Genomic DNA, 21,450 nt, shown 5'->3' with positions numbered 1-21,450 from the left:
CCCTCTTTTTCACTTGAATGTAGATATTTAACATTTTTACCTACCTCGACCTCGCAACGACTTTTGGCTTCGAGCTGAAAAGTTTCCCGCGCCCGTATCAAACTTTTATCATATAAAGGGTAATTTAATGTTTTTGATAATTTGAACAGATTATATGAATTTGAATAGTAGCATGGAGAGGAAGTATTTTTATAATTATTAGTTATTTAAATATGTACGTTGAATCTGGTATTTGAAATATCTTCTTTTCAAGTAGATAACGAGAACAGATGCGTAAATCAGATAAAGATAAGAATTGTTTTGTACGTTAGTGTGATATTCATGTTTTTTTTTTTCAAGTTTCTCAATAAATGCTTTATAAATTTTAAAATTTATATTTTTAAATATTCTGTAAAAGAAAACTTCGGAATAAATTTTACAGCGATTTTTTTTCCTAACCATATTCTAAGACCATGTCATAAGATATGGCAGCAGAGTCTCCACGCGCAATGATCGATGTCGACGATCAGTTTGCGCACAAAAATGCGATCGTTCGCGAGGTGACGGGACGTCTCGTAGTTTCAGCGTTACGAACAGAGACTCTACAATATATGTTCGCGATGGCTTCACGAATTCCAAAAAAGTATCATTTTCTAAAATTACAAAATTCTCAAATAAGACGTTCTATAAAATATATATGAATTTGGGTTGTGATGGATTAAGGTTATTTCAGACTGAAAACGTGAAACTTTAGTTTTTAAAACACGTACATCAATCTTAAGAAAATGAAAACAACCCCTGCACGTAAATGAGTTTTAAATTGATTTGTAATAATTATTCGAGCCGTTTGCTCTCCGGGGTTTTTAGAAACAACGTATATAAAAGGCGAGCGAGTGTGTCAAACTATAACGTCCTATGCCATATTCAATACAGTTGGAACTTGAGCCGCTCGGTTTTTATATTGAGATTCGTCCGAAAAACACTAACGAATGTCGTACACGTGACCGCTATATGGACGCACCAGACCGCCTGGCGTTGAAACGACAGTATCTCGGTCATGGAAAGAGTTCGGGCTGATCGCTTAAGATAACAGCGAGACTGCGTGAATTCGCAGTGGCGTCTCGCTCCTTAATGCGCTGATTAGACCCTCTCCTAACAGTTCCAAGAGCAGGATTTTTCCGCTTTGCCGCTTGTCAGAAAAGCTTGGGTCGCGGCCTCAATCTTGCATGGACGCTCAATGAGATCTTGCTCTCAGACTTCAGCTTTTGCCTCGTCGCAGTAACACTTGTTATAAACCTCAATGATTGTGATCGCGTAAACACTTGTGATGCTCATCCATTGTAAAATCGCTGCGATAGTGTTCACCGTGCATGCGTACGGTCTAGTGCTTGTGCCTTGTTTGAGTTCATCAGGAACACAGATTCAGAGGGTTAAGAACAGGATTACCCGCTACTTTACAATTAGCAGAAGACATACCACTTGCTCTGGAATGTCTCCTTGCCACGCGAGTGTAGGCCTATCTTATTTCTGAAGCGGCAACGTACTGAGGGCTACCCCTGTCACCGAGATGTCAGAACTGCGTTGAGCCTTACCGCCATTGGAATACTTCCCTCTCATTCACTTTACACTTTAGTAAATTTCACACTATGCATTAAATGCTTTATTATTTGTTTTATTAATTTGAACGCGCCTTCGACAATTGACTTCATCTTTGCTTACCAATTTAGTATACTTATTTAGTTTACTTTATAGTTTATTTAGTTAATATTATAATCTTTTATTTTCTTTCACGATTGAAAGGGATTTTTTCCATTTACGATTGGATGTTTTTACGGCAGCTGAATCAATATTTAGTTCACTTTTCTCATTAAATTTACAATTTTTAATTGAACTCTGATTTAGTTATTGTATTTTGATGAATAATACTCCACACCTCCTCCTTCAATTCATTGTTAAAGTTATTATTGTTTATTGATTCTGTTAAAAATATGTAAGACTGCTTACTATTTGTTACTGATTATGCTAATAACACGTTAAACGATTTGCTGTTCGTTGGTGACTATATTAAAAACATGTAAAACTTATCAATTGTCTATATAATTACTCCATTAAAGTAAAATGTATACAATGAGAAGTAATTAATCCATGAGAAATAATAAAGTTCTACATTGACGGAAAATATCATTGTTGCGGTGTTCCCCAGTGGCAGTTAGCAGAGACCATTCGCTGCTTACTCCCAATTTCGACAATCGCGCAAATTCCATATTTATTTTTGCTCTTATACCGATAATAGGATGTTTATTTTAGGAATCCAAAAATTTACTGATTATAAACCCTCGCTTACAACGAAACTATCCCAGGTGTAACTCACCGATTTACTTCACTTTTAGATATGTTGTAGTAAATCGAAAAATATTTGACCTGTGTCTTTTCGTTCGTGCTAATTTAGCGATTTAAGGGGTGAAAACCACCTCTAAAGCTCACCCTTAAAACTTATAAAAACAACCCTTACTAGTGAAAATAATAAATAAATACGTTTTTAAATAACAAATAATATTTACTTTGTTTCACCGAGAAATTAAAAATAGTTTCCGAAAAATGTAGAAAACCCCGTTTTTGGGAGTGAAAAATCGGTGAGGTACACCTGAGGTAATTTTGTTATCAGTTGCTTCTTCTTTGCTTATTAAGGGGTGCCCTGTTGACCGTTTGTCTCTTATTTTGCTGTACTTTCTCTTAAAAATCGGGTAGAGTGCGTTGAGCCGTTGTTGATACGCCAGCCATGCGTCATTATACTTCAGCGAGCGCGAGATTGGATCCCAACTGGGATTTTTGTTGTTGACAGCATTCGTATGGCGTCATTAGTTAACACAGTTGACTGCGTGCCATCATCAAGGAGCGATTTCTATTGGGCGAGAACTACACAAGAGTGGCAAGAGTCATAATGGGGAAGGAGGCTCATGGCGCCACAACCCGGTTTTAACCTTCTGACTGCCAACCTTTATTTAAATTAGTGATACTTTATATATATATATATATATATATATACCTGTCATCAGCGATCAAACGGCTAAAAGTCGAAAGATTAGCACTAACTACAGACTCTTTCTAGTAACTAGTGCCCCTTGAGCTTCTTCTAGTTTCAGACTCCTGGTGCCGGCAACGGTGCCTCTGACGGTACCTCACTCTCTTTCTCTTGGATGACTGTTACGCTACCTACCTCCCTCAGCCATGACCGAGGACTGTACTAGGATCTAAGACAGTTGCGAAGATTTCGAGTCACGTCTGAGCGCTCCTTGTCGGGATTCGGCCTCTTATGAAGAATTGTGATTGTGTGCAGAGATATTTTTATTGTCATCATTTTGATCGTCATCAAATGAAAATAACTCGCCAGTGAAACAGTGTTGATTTTTAACACATGCCTTTCCCTCAATTTACGCTCTTCAGCTATCCGAAGCTATATCATCGCGGTTTGACTTTGTAACGAGTAAACCGTCAGAGAAAGTTGCGCTTGTGAACAATTACTATGATTTATAATTTACTAGACAAGATTTATTTATAAATGATCAAGAACAGAACTTATTTACATAATCAATCATATTCGTAAACGTCATTCGATAGAAAATATCACACGTGCGAAAAATAAAATACGATTATAAACCTCAATGAAATTGTCAACATAGATATGTTTTTTACGGTATTCAGTTTTCTATGTAAATCTCAAAAGACAAACATAATCGATACTCACTCTGCGTCATCCTTAGAGTTTTAGCTCCATCCGTAGCACTGGTTAGGCCATTACAGCTAGCATCGCCACTCTGCGCAAGATTCCACGTGCTGTTGCCGGATTTAGCGTAAACAAAGCAACGATACCTACTCTCATCGTTCAGCGTTGCTGTGCCGTTTAGTCGAGCGACCAAGTACTGTGTGCTACCTTCTTTCCACGTCGCTAGGCACTCCATTTCTACATCTGAAAATATAAAATTTTTTTTTTATTTATAAATGTCGATCTCTAACCGTGCTGAATTTCTACAGATATTCCATAACACTATTTGAATTAGAAATGTTGTTTATATGATTTTCTATTATATAAGTTTTAAATAAAACTTTTATCAGGCCATAAACCGAAAATTATTATCATGAACTCAGTAGTCAGAAGATAGCTATCCCAGATTAGCCATCAACGTTAATGACAAAATATTATCAAAAAATTGACGTTAAATATTCTGACATGACATCGAGCAGCCAACTCCAACCAAAACGTTCTGAATGTATACGATCCTGGCCAATATAATTAAAATTGGCAATGGTCAAATCGCTCATCGCCAGATACCCATCGCAAATTCCTCCAAGCTGCACATGTCGCGAACTAGGCGCAGAGGGAGGGCGGACTGCAACGCGCAGCGACCATAGTGGGGCATTCATTCCTGTCGGCGCTTTAACTAACAGCAGAGCCGAGGGTCGGCGGCGGAATAACGGTCAATAAAGCGCGCCAGCCAGCCAACGAGAATCCTCGCGCGCGGGAGGTACGCGCCGCCGGAACAATGAATGATTAATAGCCCCGTCGATTACCATTTGTCGGTAGAGTCGGACAAACAGTTTTGCGCAATTGTCATTGCACTCGGATTACATGGGCGTACTCACAGGCAGGCGGGCAACGGACAGAGATGAACCTTGAGTGCCAGAATCCGTACGCGCGATTAACCAAGTACGCGCTGCAGTTTAACTTTGGATCCGTGCGCGTGTACGTGTAGCGTATAGCCCTTGACGATGTAGCTTCTCTTGCGTTCTTATGTTTGTGCTCTCTATTTATTTAGCGCGTTGCTATAAACCCCCCTCCCTTTCTTTGCTACTCTTTTTGATCCTCGTCACGTGCGATTTGAGTTATAGCTTCCAATTATCGCGGTTTTCACCGGGTTTCCCGATGATAATTTGCTCCTCACACGCGGTATTTCTATTAAGTTAATTTTGTTAGAAAGTGTAAGTATCTACAATTTAAAATTTAAGAAAATTCAATTTTATCTGAAATCAATGAAAATTCAAAACTACGCGAGATAAGGCAACTATTATTTAAATGATTATTATGTTGTCTTTTGACAATTTAAATGCTATTCATTTTCTTATTATATTAGTATCTTGAACGTACAGATTTTAACCTTAATTGAGAAATTCTGAAAGTAACAAAACAATCGATCAAATATACGTGCCCCCTGACTACTATGGACGGCTACGACAAGCATATTATTGAATGAATCATTATATACGTACTCGATCTACTTTACTGTTTATGTCCACATTTTGCTAGTACTATTCTAAACTTATAAATTCTAAGGGCTATCGATAAACTTGGAAATTAAAAAATATATGTTAATTTCATACTCACTATGACTTTCAGTGCCACGAACGTCCGCACAAGCCATGTACCTTAGAAGTAACCTCGAATCTTGAGTGCAAGCATCAGCTTGCGATGGAGGTATCTGACAAGACTTAGGATCTCCACCTCGAGTATAAGTGAACTCTAGAGGTCCCGTGAATGGACACGACGATGATGCAGCGTTCGAGCGAAAGAGTGAATAAAGCGTTGCGTCACCCGCTAAGTGGTAGCACATTTCTGGGAAGTCGCCTACCATACAGTACGCTGTGAATATTATAAAGATATTACGATTTGATAAACACAGGCATATTTCTAGTTCGTTGAAAGTGAAATTAAGAGCGCTCACTCTCTTTGTATTGAATCACATTCGGATGTTTTTCATGCATGGCCATACATCGAGAACACTTTTCATTTCTGTAACAGAAAGCAAAGGAGAAAAGGCATATTAGGAATCGTATCGAACCAAAACAACATCTTACTCTAAATGCGAAACGCAATTACTTATCCTCTATCCAACTAGACCCAAGTAAATAAATAATAAATTAAAACAAAAAGCTCAACAGCTGGACCGCGTCCCATCAAGTGATTGCTTCATCTTGCGCGCGAGTCAACGCTATCACAAGTTGTTTCATAAAAAGAAAAAAAAAAGACACATAAGCCCTCTTTTCAGCACGAGTGCTGAAGCAGTGGTATCAGAGAGCATACACGGGAAAATTCGAGCGGCAACTGGCAACATCGCTACTTTAGCACTTGGTAAAGAGAGCACCAGTAGCAGCCAGGCAGCCCAGGCGACACTAATTTCTTGGCAATCGTGCTAATGCTTCGCTCCCTCGGCGCGGCAAGCAACGGCTTTTCTCTTTTGCCAGAGCACGTGTAGTTTGGGCTTTACGAACTCGTCGACTTCTCTGACGCTTCCTTTTTTTTTATCTACATGGCTTTCATCTTTTTTTCAAGTTTTCAAACTAATTATTGTGTACACTTGAGAATGACTTGTGTCTGGTGTTTTTTCTTCAAAGTATTTAAGAATAATTATCTTAATTGTAACGATAAGTAATAACTGAAGATGAAACCATATAAGAAAGGTATTAATCCAGGTGAAGTATACAGGCAATGAATGTCAACTTTGTCTTTCATTATATGCAAAATTCACATACTTAAACTTTCCAGAAAATTTTAATCTCTTTTTATCACTTTCCTACGTCAGCAAGCGGAAAGGATGGAGATACCTTTTAGCTTGATTGCAAGTGTTGACGATGCATAATGAATACATTTATTGTCGAGTTTTTAATCACTTTCGAGCTTTCTACTCTACTCCGAACAGGCAAAAAAGGGATCCGATCTATTGGCTTCATTTTTCAATTTTATTCCCGTTCAATTAACCAAAAATGCAATAAATTCAATCTCCCCTTGGGTCGATTTTAATCGCTTTACCTAGCTCCCATAAACAATATTTATAATACTGATGGACTCTTTTTTTTTATCGAGCACGCACGAGATATTGCAGTTAATGAATCATTTGCTCGGGAAAGCTACAAGCCCGATGAATACCAAACATAATGGAACGAAGCCAAACTATAAACTGAATATTTCGTGCTAATAACTCGCCTCAAAATGTTGCTTCTGTTTCTCATTCTCACGATATCGCTGCTGCAACGCCGAGCATGATATTCTCTCGAAGCGTGAGACATAGGGGAGAGAGAGAGAGAGAGAGAATGCGACGACAAATGTAAACTTCGATCCAAAGTCTAAGGCTCGGCTGACACTAAGTAAGCGGCAGCGGCCGACGGAAAGAGCGGGGACACGAGTTTGCCAAGTTTTAAGTAGCTATGCCAAGCGCGCGCTCACGATACTGAAATAAGGCACTTGCGTGAATGTGCGCGCGCGCGCGTGTGTCGCGTACAGAGCGAGCGCGCGGCCCTTTGTGGCTCGGATTTTGGCTTATAGCGAGACCGGCGAGCTCGAGACGAGCCTATTCTTTTGTGTGGTTGCATTCGCTGCTGTTCGCTGCATTTATCAGATTGAAGTCTCATCGTCGTTTGGCTGAAAAATTACAATTCGACGAATTTTCTTTCCGCTATTGTTTGAGAACACGACAAGCTAATTTACATAGTGAATCAACTCTGATTATTTAACTTTGGTTGTATAATAGCTACTCCTCTATAGGTCTATCAGAAATTTTGAAAACAGTTTTTCACCGCCAAGTTTTTCAGCGCGTATTTTTAACAGTGAGCGGCACTACTCTTATTAGAAATAATGCATTCTTCATCTATGGCATTACAATTGATAAATTGAGAATTCCTAACAAACGTAATTTATCTGGAAATCGAAAAAAAAATTGGTGAATAAAGAGCTGCGTGTATCGACGAAATAGTACAACACGAGAGCAACAGTTTTTACGTGACATTGAAAAATAGGTTCATTTTGCGACTGTTAGAAGTTAGTTCGCAGGCGTTAGGATATAGGGTGGAGCTTCTCGAATATTCATCGACAGTCGCCCTCCTCTGTCTATCGGGAAATTCGAGAGCTGTGTTCGTGACTAGCCAATTCGAGGAGCTTGCTCTCGCTCGCTCAACTTCTCTCGAAGAAAATCAAATTTGTCGCGAATCGAGCGGGAAGTTAAGAGTTAAGTGTGGCGTGTCGAGCATGAAGAAAAATAGTGTAAAATCAAGCACGTCTTTGAGCATACATCGCGCGTACCTCGCTTTAAATGTCTATTTTACGTGAGAATTCTTCCAAGTATTTTTCCAACAACTGCAATTCTATAGCTGTTCTATTCAGTTTCGTGCTACGTTTGGCTTTGTATTTTTCGAAAAATTTTTTTTTTCAAAACAAATATTGTCATATGAATAAAATTGATAAAATATTTAGAATAGGCAACATTAAAAAAATAAATGAGTATGCGTAGTATCCGTTATTAAATTTATTGAGCGAGGCATCAATGAATTTAGTTATAAATAAATAAAACAAATATTTTTATTAGTTTCAAAAAATTAATTAATGTATAGCCTCTACAACTGATAGAACTATTGAAAACTTTTGTAACGTCATCTAAATATTTCATAATAGTTTTCATGTTATAATTACATGTTGATATTTAAAAATGAAGAACGGATTTTTATACTGAATTAATTTAACAGAACTGACTACATTTCATTAAAAGATGATACAATGTTACGTCTAAAATTGATTGTATCAATGTTACTTTCTCTACTATCACATTAAAAAAAATAAAACATCCTCAAATTTTCATTTCTAGAAACACGTTTCAAACAATGAACTTGGAGAGAAATGAGCCTTGCATCTCGAAGTAAAACAGCCATGGTTATTTCGTTAGAAGGACGGACGTAATCTTGTTGACCCAATTTTCCTTGTTATCGTCGGCCAGACTGTATGTGTCGCTCTCGTTGCTGATATATATGTATCTATCTGTGTGTATGTAAGTATGTATGTATGTGTGTATGTATATATATATATATATATATATATATATATATATATATATATATATATATATATATATATATATATATATATATATATATATAAAAACTGCGAGGCTAGGCTTAACCTGAGAATACGTCGTGAAATCTCTCGTTAAATTAAGCAATCCCCTGGTCATATCTCTCTCTCTCTCTCTCTCTCTCTCTCTCTCTCTCGTGCAATATATGGACGCATGTGTGCCTTATTGCACTAGAGAAGCGACACTCTTGCCTTTCCCGAATATTAACGCTTAAACATACAGTGTCTATCTACGAAGCTTCACCACAGAGTCCACTGGCCAGGAGAGAACTTGACGACGAGGAGGGATGCGTGCTCGCTTTAAACTAACTGCTTTTCATTATGCTCGTAAACTATGATTATGAGACTAAGCAGATGGCGTTATTGCCAGAGACGTCGCTGCTGCTGCCGCTGGCTTTCACGATGCTGAGTTACGGACTATTATTTTTTATTCAAAGGCTGCACGCTGCGTTACTGTCGAGAGGCTTTTCTTTATTTACGAAAATGATTTTCTTGTTTCTTTAAAATACCAATGAAAAATTTCATCACATCTAAGATGTAGATTAATTTCCATTCTTATTTCGAAAAATAATGTTTCTTGGAAAAGGGGAACTGTGGGACCATTTACCCAGAAAAGTCTTTTTTGCGAGATGATATTAATTTTCGAAAAAAAAGATTTTATGAAAATATTTTCTTAGAAATCTTTCGTGTATGGATTATTTTAATTTTACTGCTTGCATTGAAAAGTATGAAGCAGTTCATGAAGGAAAATTGAAGAGGTTACTAGTGATGGATTTATCAAGCATTTTTATATTATCATTTTATTTTCACCATAAATAAAATAAAATATTCATTCATCCAATTATGTAGTAAAAACAATAATCTTTGACATTATAAATTCATATTCAATATAGTAAATATGAGCGTCTTGATTAGTTTGATAAAAAATGAATGAACGACAAAAATAAATATTTCCGTTGTCAAAGGAAAATACAATTTCCGTTCTTTCACTGTGTCGCTGTCAATATAATTCAGCGATATCTCAGAAAAATTGTTATATCAGTAGGATTTATAAACTGGAGATCAATATTGTTCCAAATGCAGAGCGACATCTGCTTTTTTGATATCTCTAACTTAAATTTTCAATGCTTGTTTTCAAATCTTATAAGAAAAAACTGGAAAAGTTCAAAAATTACGTGCGTAATAGGAAGTTAGTTTATCTAGGGTCATTATGACAATGGACCTGAAGCATTTATTTGGCCAATTTTTAAGTAGAAAAAGTAAACATTGCATATATCAATAGATTAAAAAAACAATAATTAGCAGTTGAAATAAATATCCAGATTTATAAAACAAGATTATGGAAACTTAGATAAAATATGTTACTGGATATAAAATTTTCAGAAAAGAAGACGACGTAAAATATAGAAAAAGAGAGCAGGCAAAAAGTATTCAATAAGCGTAAAAGTTCATATATAAAAACAAGAGAAAAAGAGGATTTCTAGGAGATGGATAGTGAAAAAGAAACGACAGTGTATAAAACTACAATACCCCAGGTTGTAACTTTGCAGCAATCGCCACTGAGATTTCGCAAGGCCGTATGGAGTTTGATGACACAGAATTTCGTGAGTTTGACTTTGTCATTTTACAACGTGCTCTAAAGTGATCGCCAAGTTTTATGCACTCTCCAACGCTTATTTTTCTTTCAAAATTCCATAATATTGTGGATAGTTAACATAAAAAAACTTGATTAATTTCTCAATTTTATATGTCCAGAGGAAGGGGGAGAAGGAAACAACGTCTACATTAGGGTTTGCGTGAGGCAAACTCATGGTCTGATGATTAATTGTTCAATTTGCGCATAATTGCTTGGGCTTCGAGGTAAATATGAATTTTTACAGTTTCTGTAGGTGATTTTCAGTTGATATTTGCTTTTTCAAAGCGTGATAACTTTCTTTCTGCTCGATTTAATTCAGGCGCTTATATGCTCAGAAGATTAATTGAGTATTGGGTTTAATGGAGTTCGTAATTCAGTCTCGATAATTGAAGGATGCGATCCTCTTTTTTCGAGAAGATAAATGCTGAATATAGATTCTTTGTTTCAACAATCAATTAATGAAATAAGTTGAATTTGTAGCTGATTTACTATATAAATTTAGAATGCAATAATTTTGATAATTAGTGAATTTCTCTTACTGAAATAGTAATTAAAATGTATTATAAAAGTATCCATTGAACGATAAATAGCATAATTATGATAATATGAATCTGCCATACCTTAAAGACTTCACACGCCGTACAACACTGCGATAATCTCAACATCGTTTTTCATCCGGCAGCAGCGCGGGGTAAAGAAAAAAAGTACTCAAGCACACGGGTGGCTCTCGATAAAAGCTGAGGGGAGGGCATCGAACGATTTACTATTGTTTTTAGTAGTGAGCGTGCACGGGCGTGTGTCTTGCTTGGCATTGGTCATAAATCACGCTTGGTCGGTGGTCGTGGCCGATGCCTATCTCCGCACCCGTGGCTGTTATGATCAGTCTACGCGCGCGCTCTTTATTGACAGCTCTATAATATCGCAGACAGACGAGAGGCACCCCGCCGCTATACACATGGCTATTCAGACGTGCGGACACCTGACACGTGTGTGACGTCGGTGAGAGGTGGTGGAATGTACAGTGCGGGGTGTGAAGCTTTCGCGGTTATATACATGTATACGAGATTTTCTTTAGGTGTACAGACTGGCACGTGAGTTCGTAATAGCAGTGCAAATCAGTTTTTGGTCAGGCGTCCGAATAGAATTTTGTTTTTTTTTCAAAAGATTATTAACAAGGCATTGTTTTATTTATATTTCGTTAAATTTTTCTATTTTGTTTATTTATTAATCGGATTACTTTGCAGACTAAACTGTTCTAGTATAACAGATATATCTTTTATGATTATCAATTTTGCTGCTAGAGGGGCTGAAGTCCTTTTAATCACTAATAACCAAAATATGAATCTTAATATATGTTTGTCTAAAAAATATTATCATGCTCTCTGCTATAACTCCAATAGCAGAGAACCTAAAAGTAACTTGGATAGTGATTCGTTGTAATTAATTTAGAGTCCTCATTAATGTCATTAATGTAATTAATGAGAACTCTAGTGGCTTTCGTTAGAATTTTATATACTTACGAATCCAAACATCCTTTATTCAAGTATGTTGCATCAAATTTTTTTTTATTTTGAAATTCGGTTAAAAATTTAACAAAAATATTATTTTTGAATGAGCGTAACGTTATTTATAATAATTCAACCTGGTCTTAACTATTCTATGTATAGTTTCAATAGATATAAAGTATTTTCTAATTGTGTCATTATTTTAGCGGTAATAAGCAATACTGTTTACGTAAAATATAAATCCTCCTCACACATGGTTTAATCACTCGCGTAAAATAAATTCCCTTTACAAACAAAAGCAATCGGAATAACAGACGAGACGTACATCCCGAAAAGCCGGCCGGTGACATGCACACACGTACGCACATACATACAAGAGCGACCGTGGCAACGAGCGTCGACGTAACCAAGGCTGGGCCAATGTCGAGTTGTGTTGAGCCATTATTCACGAGTATAATCGAACGGCGCGAAGGGATCAAGAGCCTTTTCGCCCGTCGGGCAATTAATTCGAGCATTTCGTGGCGGAAAGGGAAAAGCGAGAGAGAGAGAGAGAGAGAGAAAGAGAGAGAGAGAGAGAGAGAGAGAGAGAGAGAGAGAGAGAGAGAGAGAGAGGCGTCGAAAGCACTCGGGCTGCATTTCATCCTCGACTGAATCAGCGAGAAAAATCCGCGTCGTTCGTCGAACGAACAGAGAAAAGGGGAGGAAAAAAATATCGTAAGAGAACTTCCGAGGCACCTTCTCTTACCCGCGCGAATAATGACGCACTTCTGTACACTCAACATGTACCGATGAAGGAGAATTTCACTAGTGGTGTGCAAGAAAAATCCTGCATTGCTGTATTATGTCCGTATGCCCTCTTGGGGATATATAGCGGTCTGCTGCGTAAACGTGCTGACGTTTCAGTTTCATAGGATTTTTTCGCGCGAGGCCTTTTGATAATGTGCTTTGTCTGCGACGCTCGAATCTTTCTTGCTGCTCTCTCTTAGCTTTTGGCTATTCTTTATAAATTTTTGTTCTACACATTTTATAATAATCGAAAACAACCTATTGCGGCAAAAGAAAATCGATGACGCTGGATTTGTACATCGCATGAAGCGGATCAAGCTTATTGTCTGATATAAGATGACGCGACGGCAGTTAAAGCAGAATAACAATCAAAACAACATTTGTACATCTAATTTATCGTGCATCAATTAAAATAGCTATAGAAATGTTCAAATAACCATACCGAATCTTATAATACGTGGAATATTCTCGTTTTCTAAGCGCTACGTTGCTTTTACTCAAATCAAGAATCACAAAACGAAAAAAGAAATGACCAATAAATCTAAGAAAATAGCCAATGTGATTATTATTCATCGCATCGAATGAAAAATGTATTGTTCGGCACTCTCTATTGTAATATCTTGTTGTTATCCTCTCCGCGTGAGATTTGCCAACTGGCATTGATTATTCGGATAAAAATGAGATTGTCGACGGTGTCGCGTTTAAGAGGCTGCTGATATTCCTCAAGCACGTAGTTCTACCGAGGTTCGCAAGCTCAGGTTTCCAACTGCGATAGGGAAAATTTTATTGGAAAACAGCCATTTATTCTTTCAAATCATTGAAGCTGCGCAAGTTACTCGACGATACATAAAAAAAAAACGTTTGCATTGTGCAAAAATAATATTATACTGTACCAACTTTATTAATTCTGTTCACCGTCAACACACGAAACTCTACCCGTCATTTCCTTTTTTAACACGTTTATTTGAGCATGAAGGGGAGGCGGAATATCGTTCGCGTCAACTGGAGTATTCGCATTTTAACGAGATCTCCGATAAATGAAGCGTCACTTCCTCTTGCTGTCTTCAGCTGCTGCTGCCGTACATAATTTCTAATGCCCCCTCGGGTTCGATCAACAACGTCCGGACAATTATCTGTGGCTCGCTTTCGCTTGGCCGATCATATTGTGATTTATCGCCACTTGCTTTTGCTTTTTTTACTTCTGCTGTGAATAATCATCTACTAAAAAATGTTGTGTAGATAATGAAATATTGTTTGCATAGAAACTGACGAATTGTTATGTTTTTTATGTTACAAGTCAATGTACAAATTAATTGAAATTGTGCTGATTTTCTCGAATGACTGTGGTAATTTATTCGTAATATTTGCTGGTTTACTTTATTTCATTTATTTCAGTCTGGTCGAGAAATGCATACGTATTAAATACGGTTCAATAAACAATATAAAATGCATCAATTAAATTAATTGGTGTAAGTATAGCGTAATAATTATTCGACATTGTTTATTAATACATTATTATGTATACAACATGTAACCGTTGACGAGAAACTCATTTGCAAGTAGACACGAAATTAATATTGCATGCATAATTGAGTGTTTTTAGTAGTAATATAAATCCTTGATTTCACAATAACTGATTCAATTGTATTTCACAATTTTTTACAAAAAAAAACTTATAACGGGAAATAGCCGGAATAGAATTTCAGCTCGCCATAATAAGAGCGGTAAATTTGGGCACAACAATGCCGTCGCAATTTGTCGACTCTTTTTTTTCTCTTGGTCGTTCACCAGAGCATTTGCCAACATAATAGGGCCTCGGAACCGAGTACGTATATTTCAAATCAATGGGGTATTGCTGCACGCCGTTTTAAATGCCGTCTAAAAGAATAATGCAAGGAAAAATACGATCGGAAATTTTCTAAACATTTGTCTTTATCAGAAATGTAAAAATTAAGAATTCATAGTTTTGAAGATGTTGCTGAACAATGTGGAAAATGGATTGTATAGTTGCCTAATCAGTTGAAACGTAATTCAAAATCAAAAGTAATTACAATTTTTTATTTCACTCAACAACTGGAATCTGATCCTCTCTCAATCATGATTTTACTGAAGACGTGTAGCATCACTTATCTCAGCTGGTAGCGCAACCACGAAAACACGTTAACACTTCTCAAGCTCACGAGAAAAAGGCAAACAGAAAATCTTATCCGTTTGCGACGACGACGATATTGCAACGAAGAAAGAGCAAGAGCAGCAAAAAAGAAAAAAAAAACAAGAAGCAGCATGAGAAGGCAGTAGCATGACACTGGGTGTCGGTTTGGTTTGGCTGGCAACTCACGTTCCGCGCATAACTCGCGGCTGTACGTCGGGTCATCCGATCGAGCCGTGTAGAGCGCCGGCGGATATTAGTCTGTCCTCCCCCGATATCTCGCCCAGCGAGGAAATCTCACGCGCTTGCAGCGGACAATGCTTTTCAGAGAGCACCGAAAAACTCTCCAGCCCTCTCTCTCTCTCTCTCTCTGTCTCTCTCTCTCTTTCGAGAACCTACCCGCGTTGCCAAGCTTCTTTCTTTCGTTTTTTTTCTCTTTCTTTTGCGATTCTTTCCGTGTTCGAGGGTCCGCCTTTTGTTCTGCTGCTTTTTCTCGGCTTCCGGGTTTTTTCTATTTTTGGCCTTTTTATTATTATACTTTAATGAATAATATTATTTGAATAATAATATATGTATATAAATATATACAGAGAGAGAGAGAGAGAGAGAGAGAGAGAGAGAGAGAGAGAGAGAGAGAGAGAGAGAGAGAGAGAGAGAGAGCGAGAGAGAGAGAGAGAGCGAGAGGCTAAAATTTTGAGCCCAATATTTTTGGAAATTTGGTAATATTTTTTCAAATGATTATTTTTTAAAATGGAAGGAAGACTTAGGTACTGTGCAAAAGCAATTTTATTTTCGTGAAACTTTCAATTACAAGCTTCAAACTAGCTCCCAAATTTAAGGATATACTTTCAAATGAACTTAGCGAGTTCTACCAACATAAACACACAAACCTAAATCGAAACGCATAAATAAACCCCTGCTATAATCTGCAAAATGTCATTTGCCCAAGCAAACAAATTGATTATTTTAATAGCACCGCATTACGTATTTTACGAATTTGTATATCATGTATCGTACACGAATCCGTAGGATATTTGCCTATCAGACCGATGCACAGCGCGCCAGATGATTGAAAATCACATAAGCTAAATCACGCGAAAACTTGTCCACCCCCCTGCTATAGGGTTATTAATGTGAGTAATGCTGAAGTTATTAAATGCATAGCGATGCAGTTTCCTAAAACGAGAGCGAGCGAACAACGAGAGAGCGCGTCCATTATTAACGTCACTGGCGCGAGTGTGCGGCGTGCATATCAATCAATTCCTATATTTCGACGAAAGAGAGAGGATATGAGCCCGACGGAATGGTAATGTTAACAATGCTACGCGTGGAATGCTATCGAGTATCTGATTTCGTTTAATGAAGGCGCTTTCAGGAAAATAAGTGGGGGAGAGCCTTTGAACATTTCGGTTGCAGGCATTCGACGCAACACACATGTGCTCACTCCAGAAATTTCGCGGATAATTTGTACTTCCATTACTTATAACAGGAAATTATCGCAAAATATTAATTGAAGTATCTCGTGTTGTTATTGGTATAAGATTTTTCACTGGGACGTTGTTGATATAAATTTTCTAGATTAACAATTATCAGAACACGAAGAACCAAAGTATGTCATTTGTAACTATATTCAAATACTATTTATTATCAAAAACTATAAATGTAAAGTCATTGAATACAACGCGCAGTCCATCTAGAAGCCAATCTAAAAACAAATATCTCATAAAAAACGTCACTCAAAGGACATTACGAACCGAAGCATCTAAAATCAAAAGTAGGATCCCATCTAAGTTATCGATACTCGTTGGAAGGCTTAAATAGAAAACGAGGCAACATTCTATAGCACTTGGATCTGTTTATGACTCACTCAGCGAATCTAACGTTTCCTCAGCGTATACTGTCGATCTCCAGGGAAGGTGCCGTCCGCGTCGTCATCTCGCTCGTGTCCTTTGCGAGGCCATTGGTGGTGGTGTGTCGCATGTGTACCCTGGAGTGGGCAATCGAGAGGCGCTACCGCGCGAAGCGAAACTGTAGTTTGCCCTATAGTTGTTGTTTGGATGGGCGCACACGCATACAGCAAACAACTCTATATGATCCTACTTACCACTCCCGATGCTTTTTCGATGTTATACTCAGGATGCTGACCTGCGTGCATTATGAACTATTTGGAAATTTCACAAGGTGTGTCTGCGTGCGCGCGTGTGTAGAGATGTGCTATCACGGAGAGAAAGTCAAGCTTTGAACGTTGCCGTTGAGATCGTGCTAACTTACTTTATGCTCTCACTCGAGAGAGCTAAACTTTCTTTCTGCGAAATCTCGTTATCGTACGTCCCACGGAAATGCACTTTTCATGCCTTTGTCGTATATGTAATATAACGTTTGTTCTGACGTACATATACGAGTAGATCCCGACGGAGATACGAACGACATGTGCATCTCATATTAGCTAGTTAATCGGCTCTGTTTGTTCTCTGCTATAAACGATCGAATGCACACCTAAACTCTACTCGCTCGAGGAGGTTGACTTGGTTATACCTTCGATTTTATCTATTTGAAGCGCTCAACTTTGGGGAAAATGAAATAAAACGTGGCAGTTAAAATTTATTTTAAAGTAGCTTGTATCTGTACTTTTATTCATTCGAACATAAAAGATAGTATATATAAAACAAATTCAATCACTCAAAAATTAAATACTGATTCTTTTAAAAACACAAACTACCAAATTTTATATATATTTAATTTTTGAGAAATAAACTGGCTAAATGTGGAGAGAGAGAGAGAGAGAGAAGCAGCTCAAAACGATTTCGAGCATCTAAATTTCCTAAATCAATAGTACAAAACATTCATCGTCGGCCTCTTGACAAAAAATGTAAAATAAAAAGAATAAAGAATAAAAGAATTACGCTAGACGATTCCTTTGTACCTTTCGCAAACAAATCGACTAGTATTTGAACAAGTAAAAGAACTTGTCTCGAGTAAAACGCCCAGTTAATTAGTCGATAAAATTGCAATTCGATTAAGACTGTTTAATCTAATGGGGGGAGGGGGTTATAATAACGCTAATTTTCTTGCTAAGGTGGAAACGAGCTTCAGAAGAGAAAAAAGGTAGTGTATGCAATAGACTGTTATTGCGTGCTGCAACTATTATTGGTTTTTCATTAAGCTCGCAAACAAGCACGTCCCTTTATAATTTCATCCGAATTAAGAACATGGCAAGAAGGGAAAGGGCATGGGCGGTTCTCGCGAGAACGCAGCTCTTTAATCGAATGAGAGCCTTCACCACCGCTACGAAACTTCCGCGACGTTTTCGTAATGATCGCTGATTAAATTTTCACCGACGCGAACTAAGGGCTTCAAGTCGTTGCTCGTCGCTTTCTTATACATCTGTATGCTCCTGCGGCTTTGCCATTACAAGTTCTGATAACAATTTTCATAAAGTCGTGTGTACTTCCTCGAAAGACAAAGATTTAATCAGGTTTCTATCGTCAAATGTACGAATTTGAAGAAATTATGCTTTGAAGAATGATCCATTTTTCGAATAGTAAACTAATTTTTTAAAAGAATAAAAATGAGATTTTGAATTATGCAAGTCAATTCAAGAGACATTGCATTCCCAGTTTTAGTATGGAATTTTTATTTATTACGATACAACATCAGGAAAACAGATACTTGTCTCGTATGGCTTTCGGGCTCGAGCGAACCGATCATAACTTTACTTGCCAATTAAATATAACATGAATTGATTTGGAAAATTTCATGGTTATTTTTTTTTAATTTACAAGTCAACTAATCTGTTTAAAGTAGTATCTTTACTCACATTTTTATAAATAATTCATTAAGGAACAACTTTCATCGAAAAATGTTTGAGCTAATATTACTATTTTTCAAATGGTACAGCTGAATATTCACAAACACCGATTAAATGCGCGGTACTATAGGCTACTTTCCGCATAAAAACGCATGTGTAAGGTTCGAACTTTCCATAGACTGTGTGGAAATAGCCAATTTCCGTAAGTACACAGATTGTCACTTGAGCAAAGCAGCTTGGTCCGTAGCATTTCAGCATTATTTTTGTCCATATTTAGCTCTGCGATTCGAAAAATGATAAATTTTAACGGACAAAGTTTCAGAAGAAAGTTGTTCTTTACTCTAGAAATATTACTTTACTTGCAAATGAAGGAAAAAGCACGTCGTTTTCGGAATCATATAATGTTTTATTGAATTTACAAGTAGAGTAATGGTTTCATTAAGGAATAAATTTTATCTAAAATTTTTTTGATTAAAATTATTATTTTTCAAACCGCAGAGCTCAATATAGACAAGAAATACTAAAATTCAACTGCAGTTTTATATCGTTAATTCGCTCTATACATAACAACTGTGAATCATTATTGAATGATTGTTGTAAACCTTTTTTTGCAGAGATCGAACTTTTCGTAGCTTGTGTGGAAAAATAGTATACGCAACGCGTGCGTAAAGTATTAATATAAATTTTATAGAAATCTGCTTAAAATTTTAGACTAAAGACTAAAATGCCGATTAAAGCTTAAAACGCACAAAGAACTTTATGCTCGGAACGTAAGCTTTTTCAGTTAAAATAAAGCCGATTATTGCATTGACACTCATACGTTTAATGCTCTTACACGGCATTCAAAAAATTTATATGTTGGCCGCGAGAACAAAAAGCACGCATGGAGAGTCATTAATCCCCTGAAGTATTGAATTGACTCATGAAATAAAATCCATTTTTGCAATACACATGTATTACTAGATAATCTTTTAGTCCGTTGTAATGCGGTTTCGTAGCAAATAAAAAAAATGTTAAACTTAAAAATAAAATCTCGTACGTTGCGAGACAGACACTAAAATATGAATTGTAAATTTTTTTTTTTTTTGCAAAATTTATATTTTTCGATCATGCATAATAGAATTTCTTATCTCTACAGAGTATATATAGATCGAATTAGTTAGATGGTACACGATAACAGTATATTTTATTTTCAAGGAGTGCAAACTGAGCTTAGTCAGGCGGTACATGATAATCCAACGTAAAATCATGTAAGTGAAGCAACAATAACATTAGTTATACACATGATAAATAAATGAATGCCAATTCGATCTAGATCGACTGATTGAATATTAAGCCTTTTGATTAAGTGAAAAGGATAAGATTACCAGCTCGAAAGTGTTCGATAAACTTCCTTTTCCTTCGTTCCAATCCGCAATCGTATCACCTTCCATAAAAGCCATTAAGGTAACAAAGAGTAGAAGGGTCGGAAACTTATTCAAGATTCAAGTGGAATCTCTGACAATGAAAGCAAAAGATTCGATAGCCTAGTTATTATGCTCGCCCGATAAACGATTAACCCTGGTGCACACAGATAATCCGCTCGTCTCATTCGAGATGCGTGCTAAAATCGAGGAAAAAAAGACAGATTCGAGTCTTAAAAAGAAGGAAGATGGAATGAAGGAAGGAATTATCCTGGAAGTCGAGAGAAAAATAATTAGTCAGATAACTCGAAGGGAAAGGTGACTCTGATAGATTGAGCGCAAGATATCGATCGATATCAATGAGAGGTGACCGTCTCTTTGATTGATTGGAAAAGTTCTTGGGCTTGAAAATACAAGTCGTCAAGGTAGGATGGGGAGGGATTTTTATCGCGGTGTGTTACACTTTTGCAGTTGAGTTGAATTTCTATTAATACTATTTTGACGGATATGACACATTTTTTTTTTTGATCTTGTAGCAAATATTCGTAATACCAATTTCACTTAAAAAGATGTTATTTTTGACAAAGTACAATAGAGTTAAAAATCAATAAATTATATTTGTAATCCCAAAATATTGAAATTAATTAACGTCTAGTTATAGCCATTGAAAAAATTGACAAGAAGCCATAATAAAGTTGAAAACTCGGAATGTTTCTTGAACTTTCTTGAAAAGTTATCCAGCAGAACAGTAGTAATTTCAATGAGTAATATTTCCTTTCTGCTGGTTGCGCACTCATCGTCGTCGTCGGGGCAAAAAAAGAAAATAAGTCGCAGAAAGAAGACTTAGAGGGGAGAGAAAATTAAGGTCCGTGCGCGCGCCAAGTTCACGCGCGCGAGTCGGGCCGACTTTTACGCGAGCTGGGGAGGGAGGGGGACCAACGTTAAAAAGAGACGTGGAGGCTTTTAAGCACTTTCTGCTGACTTCGACGTCTTAAGAACGAAGACAGAGGGAAAAAGAGTAATGAGGAAAAAGAAAATTCAAAGAAAAAATAAAAAAGGGCTTCAACGACACTCTCTTCGAAAAGTAATTGCAGCTTCATTGAATCTACAGCCTGCGATATAAGAAACGACGGCTATCTTATTTCATAGCTTAAAATGTTAATCACTTAAGTATTAATTGCGGGTTGAATTTATAAAAACAAACAGAAAAATGACGGAACGCATAAACAAGTGTATTTGCACGCAGAACTCTCTTCTTTCTTTCCGATCTCTAGTCTGCATAGTACAGCACGAT

General features: G+C 37.0%; 1 protein-coding gene across 5 annotated transcripts in view; it reads right to left on the bottom strand.

Moving 5' to 3' along the window:
* Nucleotides 1–21,450, bottom strand: part of LOC131665560 (uncharacterized) — a 242,309-nt gene that overhangs the window by 26,064 nt on the left and 194,795 nt on the right. For 4 of the 5 annotated variants that reach the window (XM_058937514.1, XM_058937510.1, XM_058937511.1 and 1 more), the window contains exons 4-6: nucleotides 5,697–5,764; nucleotides 5,360–5,614; nucleotides 3,725–3,946 (exon numbers count right to left, since the gene is read on the bottom strand). In XM_058937514.1, the coding sequence (XP_058793497.1) occupies nucleotides 3,725–3,946; nucleotides 5,360–5,614; nucleotides 5,697–5,764 (545 nt within the window). Of the gene's footprint in view, nucleotides 1–3,724; nucleotides 3,947–5,359; nucleotides 5,615–5,696; nucleotides 5,765–5,851; nucleotides 5,920–21,450 lie in introns of those variants that run through there. The other variant, XM_058937513.1, reaches the window with a different exon arrangement.

Source organism: Phymastichus coffea, unplaced genomic scaffold, assembly GCF_024137745.1.
Source record: "Phymastichus coffea isolate CEN01 unplaced genomic scaffold, Cenicafe_Pcof_1.1 PCOF00052, whole genome shotgun sequence".
Lineage (NCBI taxonomy): Eukaryota > Metazoa > Arthropoda > Insecta > Hymenoptera > Eulophidae > Phymastichus > Phymastichus coffea.
This window is presented reverse-complemented; position numbering and strand designations above follow the sequence as displayed.